We start from the raw sequence: 15,619 nt of genomic DNA, 5'->3' as shown, positions 1-15,619 counted from the left end.
AGAAAAAAACGGCCCGAGCCACACTCTACTGTGTATGTATATATAATGCTATGTAATGTAGGCTAATAGTGCTACTCATTAGACACGTAATGTTCAATAGTGATACTACAGAATTGCTGACCATTTTCCCCATACATTTGTACAGTGTATTTATGTGTTTACGTATTCATGTCTTTTTTTGTTTTGGGTTAAAACATCACGTCATGCCATGCTAGCCAGGCCAGGCCCTCCTAGTGACGCAACACCTTCTGCGTTGCTTCTAGTCAGGCCATGAGCAATGCAAATATCGTTTCTGATCTCCCGAATAATCACGACCTCCACTTTGTCTGACACCAGTCAACCAGCAGCAATTAGGGAGGTGGACCAACCATGCCGTTTGGGAAACGTTAATTGTTGTGCTCTTGGTCAGACCAAGTCTTGAAAAGATTTGAAAGTCGATGATAATCAGGCTAATGTAATGCAGCAGTTATCCCACCTCACATTCCCCTTAGCACAAACGCCTAACTACATCATATCATCTTCAACACAAACTCATCACTTTATGCCACCCCATCATGTCTGTCTCAATGCACAGCACACACACAACTTTCCACAGTGTTTTCTTTTAAGTTGTGTGTATTCATATTCATTATCCATCAAAGACTGAGCTTACAGCAGAATGTACCTTACACTGCAGACTCTGAAGTGCTACTTCTCTCTTCTCTCTGTGTGTTCAGTAGGCTACTTACAGTAGATTGACATTATTAGCATAGCTTTGCACAATCACTAGAAGTATGTGATACGAACCATTAGCATAAAGTGACCACAGTCAGAATTAAATAACCGATTTGGAATTTTGCACTCATTTTAAAGTGCTATGAAGGCCTATTCTCATATTTAACTAGAGCTTAAAGGACCACTTCAGCCATTTTCAATATGCTGTTGTATTGTTCACGCTGCCCTTGACTTCTCGGAATCTGGTGATGCTGGATTTTTCGGCTCAGCCCTTTCCGAGATCTGAGCTATTCCAATGGGGGCAGCTTTTGTTTACATTTTTAAAATTCTTAACATAGGCCTACTCCAAATATTTTCCCAAAAGGTATCGCTGTTTGCTAGTTGTCTGCTGATGTTGCATAACCTTTTGGATGATTTTGGGAATAAATCAAGATGTTTTTTTGAAATGTAAACAAACAGCTGCCCCCATTTCAATCTCGGAAAAGGCTGAAGAAAAAAAAAAATCACGTTCCTGACAAGTCCAGGGTAGTGTGAGCATTACAACTGCATGTTGAAATTGACTGAACTGGTCCTTTAACTTCATATAGCCTAAGCAATTTCCTGAAATAAGGTGCTATTCTGCTTTAAGGATAGTTCCTTTGTTGGTGCACAAAGGTGCAACATGGTTGCCTGTAGAACACCAGCAGTCACAAACATTGCATACCAACAAAGGTTGATAATATCAATGCCAAAGGGGAAAATGTAAAACACAAAGCCCTTATGCATAGCCTTGCTGTTGAAACTAGCTCATAAATCAAGCTTTGCCTGGACCAAGACCTCCCACAGTAGCTCTTGAAGTGGAAATACCACATGTCCAGAGTCATGCAGAAAGAGTAATGCTTATGTCTCTGAGCATACAGTACCTGCAGCAGATGTGATGTTATTGTGTAGGCCTATGTTTTTCTGTTTTCTGTATTGTGTTTCGTCTTAACGAGTGTTGCTCAGGGATGCAAACTGAATTTCAGTGCAAACTGACAATAAAGTATCATCGTATCGTATCGTATCGTATCGTAATATGACATGATAAACACATGATAAATTAGAAATACAGACCTCCGCCAAGGAAGCTGTTTGATAGAATATTTGACAATATTTGCCCGGTCCCCCAATTCAATTTGCGGTCACTAAGGCATCTAGATTTGTAGGATAATGCTGAAGAATCTTTTTTTTAAATCTTGGTTCTGGTTCGTGATCCGGATCCCCACCAAAATGTAATCACTTGTTCCTTTGGTCATTTCCAACAACTTCACGAAGTTTCATTCAAATCCGTTCATAAATTATCCTGCTGACAAACAAACAGACAGACAATCAGACAAACAGACAAACCAACGTGACCGAACACATAACCTCCTTGGAGGAGGTAATAAGTAGCAATTGCATTTTAAAATGTAGCATCATAGTGGGGGCAGATCAGATTCTTAAGTCAGGTCCTTTAGAGCTGTCCACTTAGCACCTGCTAGCAGAATTGAATGCATTTTTAAGGTAAGTAGCAGTGCCGCCATTGCAAAAGAAAACTTTTGGTTAGTTGGTTCTACTGTAGGCCTATTTGCTGTTGCCGAAGTGCCACATATGAGGATCAGTGATAAGTAATCCATAAAAATGAAGCATAATCCTCATCTTCCTTTCCATCATCCATCCTTTCTACTTATTCTTGAGGGTGCTATAGTACTTACACTTGGTGAGGGCAAAAGCTGTCAGTTCCTGAGTATTGCAGTTAGTGCCTGGCAGAGTACCCCTCCGGGGCTCATTCATAACAGCACCCATCATTCACTACAGTCAGACACACTAGCAGCTCCTCCGATAAGCAGCTGCAGTTATGATCCATTACATCTCTCAGTGAATACACTAAAACTACCGTATGGTCCAACAGCAATTCACTGTTGGGCACTGGACTGACAATGGAGTGTGCTGTGGTCTTTGCGAACAGCCGGGGTTCTGCAATGTTTACATAGGCCTATCAATTTTTGTGGTGTAGGCTATTTAAATCAATTATCATGTCAAAAGAGCTACATACTGGGCTATGATGTAGGCAACTGGAGTTATTTTTGGGGATCTTGGAGATGTTTCATCTTTCATCCTGGTGTGAGTCAAGATTTTTTTGATGAACGGTGTAAGAAACGTCTTAAACCTCCAAGTCCGGTTTCTTACTTAAGTGTTGACTTTTTATGTGAATTTCATATTAACATTAAGGGACTAGACCATGTTTGCGTTGGGAATATGGGCGGTAGGGGAAAATAGTTTTAGGTTTTAAAGGGGGTCCCAGCAGAAAAGTTTGGGAACCGCTGCACTACAGGTCAATCAGACCTGTGAAGAGTTCCGGTGTACAACACTCTAAGTGTATTTCTTAAGAAGTGTTAACAAAAACAGGCTGTATTTCTAGACATGTATTAAACTTCAAAAATCAGTCCATCTAACTGTTTTGGTTTGACTTGCTGTACTTGATAGCATTTAATTGGCTGTTTGATTGTGAGTACTTGGTGAAAATTGTATTATGACATTTTACAGGTTCTTTGTAATGGTATGGTAATTATATGATATGGTAATCAGAGAAAAGGGAAAAATGAATAATATTTTCAAGGAACTAGCGGACCCCCTGAGCCAAGCCAGATATTTGATTGGTTAAGGAAGCAGAGAAAGCTTTTCCATAAATCCAGCATGTTTTCAGCTCGACCTTGCCAAGAGAGAATGAAACTGATTGGACTTTTACATACACTAAAAAGCAGTACTGAATCCTTATGGAAGTGCTGAGCACTACAACAAAAAATGCTGATAATTAATTATTACAATTCCATGCAATTATGTAGGAGCGGGAAAGGATCTGCACACTGCTTGCAAAAGACTTAATTTATTGGGAGCAACGTTTCGATCGTTAGATCTTCTTCAGGCATCTTACACAAGTTAAAAAACAGTCAAAATAAGTAGGGAAGGCCTACACAGCTGATTGGCAGTCAGGCAATCAGCTGATAGTCAGCTGTTCTAATTAAGCCCAACAAACAATTGATGATTACAAACAATCATGGCCTGCAGCCAAGTGGTGGTTGTTCTGACAGGCATATTGGAGTTAGACACATACAGTACAGCAAAAAAGACAAAGCAAAATAGCAAAAAACATTTTTTTTAAAAAAACAACAATTATAGGCATTACATAATGATCATAGAATGATCCATGATCAAGGATCACAAAAAAGGTTTTAGATCAAAGTCCAAATTAAGGCCTTTGGGTGACAAAGTATTGAGGTGAAAAATATAAAAAGCCTCTCGTCTTAGGAGAATATTGTTGATATCCCCTCCCCTTCTTGGGGCTTTTACATGTTCAATCCCAAAATATCTCAGAGAAGAGAGATTGTGTTTCATGGAGTTGAAATGCACGGCAACAGGGCTTTTGTCATCATGAGTTCTTATACTGCTCCTATGTTCTGAGATCCGGGTTTTCAGACATCGTGTGGTCTTTCCTATATATGCCAGACCGCAAGGGCATTTAATCATGTATATAACATTTTTACTGTTACATGTGATTGTGCCCTTGATATCAATCTTTTTTCCAGAGTGCGGATGGTTAAAGTAATGACATTTAGAGGTGAAATTGCATTGTGCACAAGAGCCACACTTATAATTTCCAGGTGGAATATTAGATAGAAAGTGAGAAGGCTGCTCAGGTGGTAAATCGGCTCTGACAATTTGGTCTCTTAAGTTTGGAGCGCGTTTGTACACAATGCGGGGGGGGATCATTGAAGACTGTTTTTAAATTTGGATCGGATTTTTAGGATGTGCCAATGCTGTTGAACAATTTTCTTAAATGAATTTCCCAAGGGGGAGAATTGTATTGCACAAATTGGGCCTATGACTATCAGAATTAGTTCTTCTCATTTCGAGACAAATCTTTTTGGTTAACATTTTTAAAACAGTTTCAAACAGCATTTTGCACCCAATCTTCCTGATATTCTCTGTCTCTAAATCTTTTCACCATGTCGTCACTGTGTTTGGCATAGGAGTCCTCTGAGCTGCATATCCGGCGCACCCTACTAAGTTGGCTAATTGGGAGGCTCTTCTTGAGGTTAGTTGGATGGAAGCTCTTGCCGTGCAGGAGAGTGTTCCTGTCTGTAGGCTTTCTATACAAATCAGTTGACAATTTGTCTTGTTCTTTTTTAATTAAAATGTCCAAAAAATTGATTTGTTGGTCATCATAATTGACTGTGAATTTAAGGTGGTTGCTACTCACATTGAGAAAATTCACAAAATCAAATAGTTCATTTGGAGTACCTGACCACAGTATAAAAATATCGTCAATATATCTCCCCCAGGGTAGTAAGCAGAAAGGCCGACACCACTCCAACCACTTCCAACAAGAGTCCGGGCCCCTGACCATGGAAACTGATTCAGATACCAACTACAGTACAGCATCCACAGCTTCCTCCTCTTTTTTAGAAGATGGACCCAGAAAAAGAGGACGTCCGAGAGGGCAGAGGGGCCAGACCAGAGGGAACCGAGGAGGAAGAGGAAATGCAGGAGGGGGAAACCAAAGAGAGCAAGACGACATGACACGATTTGTGACCAGAACCAGGAGACGCTGAATGTTGTTAATCTGTCCAGTAAGGAACTGTCCCCTAGTTGCCTTAAAGCTTTAAGTAAAGGTTTGTCTTTTGTTCCCACCACTTACTGCAACGACTTTAATGCCTTTGTTGATTTTCAGAAATTTTTTAGGTCTTTACGTGTTAAAGAATTCTTTGCTAATAGGCCCATTGCAGACCCAGCTAACTCAGTAAACAATTACACACTACCTTCCTCTGCAGTGCAGCCTACAGAGCACACAGTAACAAGACCATTTAAGGGAAAATCAACTTTTGTTCCTCCAAAAAACAGAAATGCCTCTTTAGACACCTATTGTCGTTTAGTGGAAAGAGATGCTTTACAGGTCTTAAATAAAAAACGTGAATACAAAGTTCACAATAATCTACCAAGGGATGAAAGAGAGGCCTTACTGGAGCTTAAAAAAGATTCAGGAATTAATGTTAAACCTGCTGACAAAGGTGGATCTATTGTTGTAATGAATTTATGTGATTATGACACTGAAGTCAACCGACAACTTTCCAACCAGCTTTTTTATCAGAAACTTGACTCAGATCCTACTGAGGATTTCAAAAGAAACATTCACTCTCATTTGTCTGACTTTTTGGAAAGAGGTGATATCACAAAAAAAGAGTTTGACTTCATGAAGATCGATTACCCTACCAAACCAGTGATATACACCTTACCTAAAATTCATAAAAACCTTGAACAACCACCAGGTAGACCCATTATATCTGGTATTGGGTCTTTAACTGAAAAAATTTCCACCTTTGTTGACTATTTTTTAAAACCACATGTTGCTACGTTGCCATCATATGTAAAAGACACGATTGATATGATCAATATTTTAAAATCAATTGATTTCTCTGTTAAAAACATGCTATTGGTGACACTCGATGTGGAATCGCTATATACAAATATACCACACGAGGGCGGTATTGAAGCAGTGGATTTTTACCTACGACCTTTACATATGGATATGAAACCCAGCATCACCTGCATTAAAGAATTAGTTAAGTTGGTTCTTACAAAAAATGCTTTTATGTACAAAGATACTCACTATTTGCAGGTGAAGGGCACGGCCATGGGTAGCACCATGGCCCCGAACTATGCCTCACTCTATGTTGGCTCCTTTGAACATGACTTTGTATTTAATAGGTCACATAATGATTTTTTTTTCATCAATATTGGCCTCTGGCGGAGATATATTGACGATATTTTTATACTGTGGTCAGGTACTCCAAATGAACTATTTGATTTTGTGAATTTTCTCAATGTGAGTAGCAACCACCTTAAATTCACAGTCAATTATGATGACCAACAAATCAATTTTTTGGACATTTTAATTAAAAAAGAACAAGACAAATTGTCAACTGATTTGTATAGAAAGCCTACAGACAGGAACACTCTCCTGCACGGCAAGAGCTTCCATCCAACTAACCTCAAGAAGAGCCTCCCAATTAGCCAACTTAGTAGGGTGCGCCGGATATGCAGCTCAGAGGACTCCTATGCCAAACACAGTGACGACATGGTGAAAAGATTTAGAGACAGAGAATATCAGGAAGATTGGGTGCAAAATGCTGTTGAACGGTTTAAAAATGTTAACCAAAAAGATTGTCTCGAAATGAGAAGAACTAATTCTGATAGTCCATAGGCCAATTTGTGCAATACAATTCTCCCCCTTGGGAAATTCATTTAAAGAAATTGTTCAACAGCATTGGCACATCCTAAAATCCGATCCAAATTTAAAAACAGTCTTCAATGATCCCCCCCGCATTGTGTACAAACGCGCTCCAAACTTAAGAGACCAAATTGTCAGAGCCGATTTACCACCTGAGCAGCCTTCTCAACTTTCTTCTATCTAATATTCCACCTGGAAATATAAGTGTGGGCTCTTGTGCACAATGCAATTTCACCTCTAAATGTCATTACTTTAACCATCCGCACTCTGGAAAAAAAGATTGATATCAAGGCACAATCACATGTAAACAGTAAAAATGTTATATACATGATTAAAATGCCCTTGCGGTCTGGCATATATAGGAAAGACCAAAACCACACGATGTCTGAAAACCCGGATCTCAGAACATAGGAGCAGTATAAGAACTCATGATGACAAAAGCCCTGTTGCCGTGCATTTCAACTCCATGAAACACAATCTCTCTTCTCTGAGATATTTTGGGATTGAACATGTAAAAGCCCCAAGAAGGGGAGGGGATATCAACAATATTCTCCTAAGACGAGAGGCTTTTTATATTTTTCACCTCAATACTTTGTCACCCAAAGGCCTTAATTTGGACTTTGATCTAAAACCTTTTTTGTGATCCTTGATCATGGATCATTCTATGATCATTATGTAATGCCTATAATTGTTGTTTTTTTTTTTTTAAAAATGTTTTTTGCTATTTTGCTTTGTCTTTTTTGCTGTACTGTATGTGTCTAACTCCAATATGCCTGTCAGAACAACCACCACTTGGCTGCAGGCCATGATTGTTTGTAATCATCAATTGTTTGTTGGGCCTAATTAGAACAGCTGACTATCAGCTGATTGCCTGACTGCCAATCAGCTGTGTAGGCCTTCCCTACTTATTTTGACTGTTTTTTAACTTGTGTAAGATGCCTGAAGAAGATCTAACGATCGAAACGTTGCTCCCAATAAATTAAGTCTTTTGCAAGCAGTGTGCAGATCCTTTCCCGCTCCTACATATGACAGTTTTTTGATCTGGCACCTGCTGATGCTTTTTTGCTGGATGTGCGCACTTTCCACTACACTCTAACAGAGTTCCATGCAATTATACATATAAAAACGGAGGACATATATTTGATAATTAGTGGTGAATTCTGTTTTGCTCTGTTATGAGCTTTAGGATCATTCTATCGACCTTCTCAGCCTCTCTCTCTCTCTCTCTCTCTCTCTCTCTCTCTCTCTCTCTCTCTCTCTCTCTCTCTCTCTCTCTCTGTCTGTCTCTCGTCCGTGTTCTCTAATTAATAGCTTTACCAACCCTTTGCCCTTTGCTTACACATACATACATTGTGCCTTTTTACCTTCTTGCCTAAAACGATATAATCTATTATCTATCTATCTAAAACTTTTTTACCTTATTGAATCATGGGACAAATGAGATTGAGATAATTATCTATTTTACAAGTGAGCCCTGGCCAAGGTAGCAGCACACATTGCATTACAAAAGGCAGGATGCAAAAAACATGAAAATAAATGTAAACAACTCGAGAATTTGCAGGATATATGTGTGCTTTTCTTTCACTTTTCGTGCACCAATGCATTGGCATGCATACGGTATATTGTGTCAATTTCGCACACGAGACACATGCGTACCGTGCAATGTTAACACAACTTCTGAACTTCCATGTTGAGGCCGCAGTAAACAATGCTGGAAAATATTAATGATACCTCCAGTCAGGGGCGCTGCCGGAAATGTTGGGCCCCATGAAAGATTCAAATTTTGGGCCCCCTTAAGGGCCCCTCTCAGTGATTGGGCCCCCTTAAGGGCTCCTATTAGTGCTTGGGCCCTTAGAATCTGTACCACTTTTCCCCCCCTAGCGGCCCCCATGCCTCCAGTGCTCTGATTGTTCGAAAAGAAGCTTTAAAAAGTATATGCCGTCTGCCGCGCGCAGTTGCATCCGTAATTTAAGTCACACAGCAAGCATATCCCGATCCATATAGGAATCAGAGAGAGAGAGAGAGAGAGAGAGAGAGAGAGAGAGAGACAGAGAGAGTGTTTGCATGTGTGTGTTCTATGCTAGACAATATCTCATGTTAACTTATTATGTAACCTAGAGGCAAAAGGCTACTGTAGCACTGCATTTGCTCTGAGCTTTAGAGTCAAGCAACCACCTACAGTACGCAAAACACACACACTGCACACACACACACATACATGTATTCTCTCTCTCTCTCTCTCTCTCTCTCTCTCTCTCTCTCTCTCTCTCTCTCTCTCTCTCTCTCTCTCTCTCTCGGTGAGGGTCTTGCTCTGTCAAAAATAAGAGAGGACGAGACGCCTCAAGCAGGCTCTAAGCTCAGGCCTGGTTGCACAGGTAGGCCACATTGAAGCAGTCTGCTCCAAACTCTATCTGCCAGCAGCACAGACACTAGTGTAGTGATTGGCACTCCTCTCCAAACCAACCACCTCAGCCCTCCAATCGGTTTATATGTAAACACAAACACACACAGCACTTTTGCATGTACACACACACACACACACACACACACACACACGCACACGCACACGCACACGCACACACACACACACACACACACACACACACACACACACACACACACACACACACACACACACACACACACACACACACACACACACACACACAACTCTCTCTCTCTCTCCTTGCAATGATCCACTGAATGGATTCTACTCCACACTATTCAATGATGTGGGTAAAGTGCTTCTTTTGTAAACAAAGAATATCATCGATGTCCTGCAAAATATTTGACTAATTAGACTAATGGTTACTGTGGGTGTGGGGCAGTGCTTACTTCACTAGTTTGCTGGAGGCAAAACTAAAATCCTCTTTTATTTATAAGTGTTAAATTGATAAATATGACAAAAAAGTGCACTACTCAGCCTGAACAAGAAAATAAATGAGTTAAAACCTAGAGTATGTTTCCTCTGAGATACAATATACATCTTTCTTTATATCTTTCTCATTCTTTCTTTCTTTCTTTCCCAGAAGGCTTTGTGAAAAATCCTGTGCCATCTTTCCCATCAGAACATTGACCGACATCATAAATATTCATCTGGGGAAAAAGGCATATCACCCAGGCTGTCACACACACGCACGCACGCAAACACGCACGCACGCACACTCGCATACTCGCACACACACACACAAACACACAGTACGATGGTGGCTACCTTTGTAATTGCCAGACGCAGCAAGCATAAACGACCCCACTCAGTAATTGGGCTCGGGCACCGTGCCCCAATTTATGACACTACACATCAGCCATCCTGCCAGAGCCAGCGAGATAGAGCCAGCCAGCCAACCAAGCCGCATCCCCGTCTCATCTGGCCCGGGTCCGGCCCAGCCCACTCCATCCTCATACTCGGGGAAGGGAAGGCGGCTGGAGATCAATCGAGTAGAGTGGGTCTCTGGAAGTATTCCATGCGGGGTTAAAGGATGCTTTCGGCTTGTTGAGGAGGAAATGGGCCCCAAGTCAATCCCTTTAACTGGGGATTAATGATTATGATGAATGGTCGCTCCGGATGCATGGGGCGCTTCTTCCTCATCGTCTTCTATTTAGAAAAGCTGCTACCACTGAGGCTAGGTAGAGGCATGAGTCTTACACTGCAAGTCTGGCTAATCAGGTGTCATTTCTTGACTGATTTATTAAAACCACTTAGATTGGCAGGGGTCTTTTTATGTTATGTTAATATGTTATGTTAAATGTTATGTTATGTAAATATTATTACATGTTATGTTATATGTTATGTTGTGTTATATGTTGTTTTGTATTGTCTTGTGTTGTCTTGTGTTGTGTTACGTCATGTTGTTATGTTATGTTACATACCTTTTATGTTCATCTTTTTTAATAAAGTAGCCTAAGTAAGAAAAAGGGTTAACAACACATTCATACAAAGGTTCAAATACATGTGCATATGCGTAGGATCGGTGGGTGATAGTAGCCTGGGACAGAGATTTCTTTTTTATTGTTCCTTCCTCCAAGCTATCACTTGCAATAAACCACAAAAGGGGTAACACTCAATTTAAAGAGATAATGTGTGTGCCATGAATGGCTACCAATATATTTTTTGTGCAAGTGGCTATAGGAGTCTGCATTAAGAAGTGGCTGTGGTGGTATAACTGTGTATCACATTTAATACCTCTGAGGTCCTTGGAACAAAAGCCAATATAAAGTCCTATTTATATGAGATGATGCAGTGTGTTGTCTCATTGCATTGATCTGTAACCTTGAGTAGGCCTATATGGTCCCAGGAATATTGCGTTATCATCCTTTTGCTGTTCATATTTTTGTGGGTAAATTACCCTCAGTGTTCCCATACATCACTACCTAAAATTGCCATCATTTTAAGCGTCTGGCCATTCTCAAATTAGAAACACTTTTAGCAGTGATAAAACACAATGATTACTGGCGAATTTATACAGTATGTGTGTGCCCTCGGGGTTGTCCTATGATAAAACATCATTGCTACTACTATCATATACTGTAGTAAGGGACCAGGCACATTAATCAACAGTAAATGGAAATCAAATCATGAAGAATCATCTAAGGCAACAGAGCATAACTGCTGTGTCGCTTTTACTTTAGCCTCGTTTGGGGAAACCTGTGGGGAAACGTGGCCAAAGTGAATTAGTGCAGCTTTGATGCAATTTTAAACCAACTCAACCGCATCTTGAAAGTGGTGGCCTGAGCAGGATTCAAAAGCCTGGTGGTTTAAAAAACAACAACAATAAATCAAGTAAACAACAGCCATTCTTCAGCATGCTGTGAGTGAACCTCCAATGAAACGTGCAAACCGGATGTTTGTGCACATGTCACATGTTGTCCAAGGTCACTCATGACTCTCCTGGGTAGTGTAATAGTACTCAGACAGAGTGCAACTGTTTTCTGTCATGCAATAGTGTTTTGATGATACACAGTACAACGGCCACCACTGTGTCACGTCTTTTTTTACCTGCTTGTCAAACACTTTGCTGTACTTTTAAGATAGGCCCACAGTATTGACTTATAGCCTATATTCAATCCTGAGTCATGGAGACTGTAAACACGTATTTTATAAATCTGTGTTATAATTGTATAGTACGTATTGTTGACCATTTCTGCAGCCCATATTGCGGTTTATATTGTATAGTGATAGAGTAGAGTTGTAGAGAAGAGATCTTCCATTGATCTGAAGGAAATTAAGGTGTCTATTGGCATAATACACATTGCCCAGATCATATCAGACATAGCGTACGCCAGAGGTTCCCAAACTGGGTCGCGGAGCTACTGCAGGGGTGTCACGCGCAAACGGGACTTTGAATAAAAATGAAGAAATCCACGCATTAACAGCTAACCTAATTCCACAAACTAGTTAGTAATAGTATTCACTTGTATGGTTAATATATGTTTTCTGTTAGTTTCTAGCAATAAGGTTAAGGGGGTTGGGGGTTGCGAAAATATTCTAGTAGGGGTCCCAGCAGGAAACTTTGGGAAGCACTCACCTACACATTGCACACAAGCATTCACAGTAAGATCCGAGGGGGGGAAAGATAGGCATAGCCAACTGAAGAGTTCAGATGCAAAACCCCCTAAGTGCCTTTTCAGAAAATAATCTTAATTCATTTTTATTTAATACAAAGCTATCAAAACTGCATAATTTTCATTTTATTTATGTAATATAACTATTAATATGTAATATCAAGTACATGAATGTAAACCAAACGAACAACAGGGTTCTCTAAAAATATAGAAGTGCAGGTCATCAGAAATGGAGTTAGGGGGTTTTGCATCTGAACTCTTCAACTCCAAACAGCTCTCATCACATACTACTTGTCCCATGACACACTGCCCATATTTACCTGTATGTGCTCTGCTGTTGTGTGTCTTTGTCCATTATAGCGTACTGTATGTAGGCCTATATGATATTAGGGAAGTGCCACAACAAATTCCTATCAACTGTGCTGACTGGGCAATAAACTTATTGAATCTTGAATCTTAAATCCTAAAGGCGTCCAGTGCTTCTTCTGCTTCTCCAGCTTCTATTTCTCCTGCCACTTCCTACTGTACTGCCCTACAATCTAAGAACGCAGTAACTCTGAAAACTGCAAACTGAGAAAAAAGGCTTCAAAGTTTCCCATATGGCACGACAACTGTGTTGTCGGTAAATTGGTGGTGACACTTCCTGGTAATGCTTGTTTAGGATAGAAATTTAATGCACACAAAAAACCCCAAAAAAACAACATTTATGTGTCTTTTTGCCACAAAAAAACAGAGTTACTGCGTTCTTGGCTGGTATTACTGCCACAAAATGGAGTTACTGCAGGAGTTACTGCGTTCTTGGCTAGTATTACTGTCTACTCCCAAACCAGTCCCATTGGAACGTGCAGCAGTAACTCGCCGACTTACTGCGTTTTTGTTTTGTACGACATAACCTTTAATACAACACCGCAGTAACTTTTTTGGTTATTTTTGCACTTTCAAAATGAGTTTTCGCCAAAACGGGACGGTGTTGGACCACCATTTTTTGACACAAGAGGTAGTAGAGGTAGTTTAAAACCCATTTCCGATATAATTTTTTTTTCGACCATTTTGAGTTACTGCGTTCTTGTTTTGCATGGCAGAATACTGTACAGTATGTCCTCTTAACTCAACCCTCCTTTTTCCTGATTCTCACAGACGACCCAACGGTACAGGGCCTGGACAAGTCGAGACACCTGCAGACAGGCGAGATGATCATCATTGTGGTGGTGCTGCTTATGTGGGCAGGTGAGCTCAATTGTATTGAATGTTGTCCTGTGTAATAATTATTTTAAAAATTTAATTCTATTTCATTTCATATTATTTATTTTGTCAATTCGTTGATTTTCTTCCATAGATTTTTTTTGGAATTTATTCCAAATTTCATATTTCAAATTTTTGTTCATCATGTGCCATCTTACCCTGATTCTGTTGACATTAGAATCACTGCATACATTCTAATGCAGTCAGAATTTATGCAATCTCTGCAATCACTGTGCAAATATGCACAGATATCAACATCAGAGTGAGCCACAACCTAGAGAAACCTACGATAACAAACCACAGATTCAACCAATACCCTCAGAATCCGCACAGGAGAAAAAAAAACGTAATGCATCAGTTGTGAATCAGTTTCTGAAAGCTGGAAATATGATATTTCTGCCAGACAGTGACAAAACGCAGCCCAGTGGAACCGCACTCCAAGCCCTGTGGACTTCACGCTTCATGCAGATAGCCATTGTTATATTATTGTTATTGTGCAGCCGGGGTCTGCTCTCTCATAATGTCATCAATTCTCCTGAGGGACTTTGGAGCAGATACACACTCACAAACACACACGCACATACACACAGACATACAGAGGAAAGAAATTGTCATTGTGAATTCCAATGACTAAGTGTACGTATATGAAGAGGCATTAAATTAAGAGCAACAACATACATTACATTAAAAATGAAACGTGTGTTAGATGCTATACGACACTAATACTCCACTAATGCCTCAGAGCTCAAGCCACCCAACTCATAAATCATTCATTTCTATATGACTTGACATTGCCAATGCAAAGTTATTCAACTTTTTAATTAGTCTGTGAAAGCATTATCAATTTTCCATATGGATGCTATTAACGGAGGAAGGAGGCTAAATTAATTAATGAAAGGTGTTTGCTTACAATGACTGAACATCAAAGTGCTGACTGAGCCCTCTCTATAGGCCTACGTTTCAGGATATAATTACGGGCTCTGCTCTTGCGTAACCTTTCACTGTATTTACTCGGAATACTAAGCCGCCAAGAAGACTCCCAAGTTATTATAGGCGAACAACTGCCTTCGGATGTGTCATTGGGGTTAAGACATCTCTTTCTGGTTGCTTTGGTGTACGTCCCTCATCACCCCATTTCCTTTCGTCACAATTTCTTAATCATTTAATTTGTTTATTTCATTTGTTATTTATTTAGTTGTTGTTTGCCTTATTGTTATTTACCTTGTTTGAAGCGCTAGTTCCTGTTGCCCAGTGTGCTGTGGAAACTGTTGCTCTTTCTCCAAAATCAGCAATTCCAGGTACAGTCAGGGCCAGTTCTAGTCAATTTGGTGCCCTAGGCGAGTAGGCCTAACAATCTTTCCTTTTTGTGCAATTTGACAAAATTTGGCATCTGTAAACATGGTGTCATACATCTGATCAAGCACAGCTGATCTAATACCATATTTATATGTCCTGAGTACCTTTTAAATTATATTGTCAAAGTAAAGTTTAATACTTTATTTAGCCTTAATATTGTAATTCTGTGGGCCTTGGTGCCCCCCCAAGACATTTGACGCCCTAGGCGACCGCCTAGTCTGCCTATGCCTAGCGCCGGCCCTGAGCACAGCCTAAGTGTAGAATGTCAATGCACAATTCTAAGTAGAATGTTAATGAGCAGTAATCCCCTGGGCATGCCCAGTCATCAGAGATGATGTACTCCAGCACTGTTTCAGGAAGTTGGTTCCAGGAACTGTGAATAAGATGACTTTGCAGGGAATGTCACTGCCATTCAATTCTATTATATGAGATATCCCTGCCTTGAGACATTCCAGTTCA

General features: G+C 40.2%; 1 protein-coding gene across 1 annotated transcript in view; it reads left to right on the top strand.

The window, feature by feature from the left end:
* fndc4a (fibronectin type III domain containing 4a) overlaps nucleotides 1-15,619 on the top strand; it is an 83,232-nt gene that overhangs the window by 48,634 nt on the left and 18,979 nt on the right. Inside the window, exon 4 of the mRNA XM_063222651.1 lies at nucleotides 13,700-13,789. Within this exon, the coding sequence (XP_063078721.1) occupies nucleotides 13,700-13,789 (90 nt within the window). The remainder of the gene's footprint in view (nucleotides 1-13,699; nucleotides 13,790-15,619) is intronic.

The sequence above is a fragment of the Engraulis encrasicolus genome, chromosome 18, assembly GCF_034702125.1.
Source record: "Engraulis encrasicolus isolate BLACKSEA-1 chromosome 18, IST_EnEncr_1.0, whole genome shotgun sequence".
In the NCBI taxonomy this organism is placed as follows: domain Eukaryota; kingdom Metazoa; phylum Chordata; class Actinopteri; order Clupeiformes; family Engraulidae; genus Engraulis; species Engraulis encrasicolus.
Note: the sequence above shows the minus strand (reverse complement) of the source record. Positions and strands in the feature narration are given on the sequence as shown.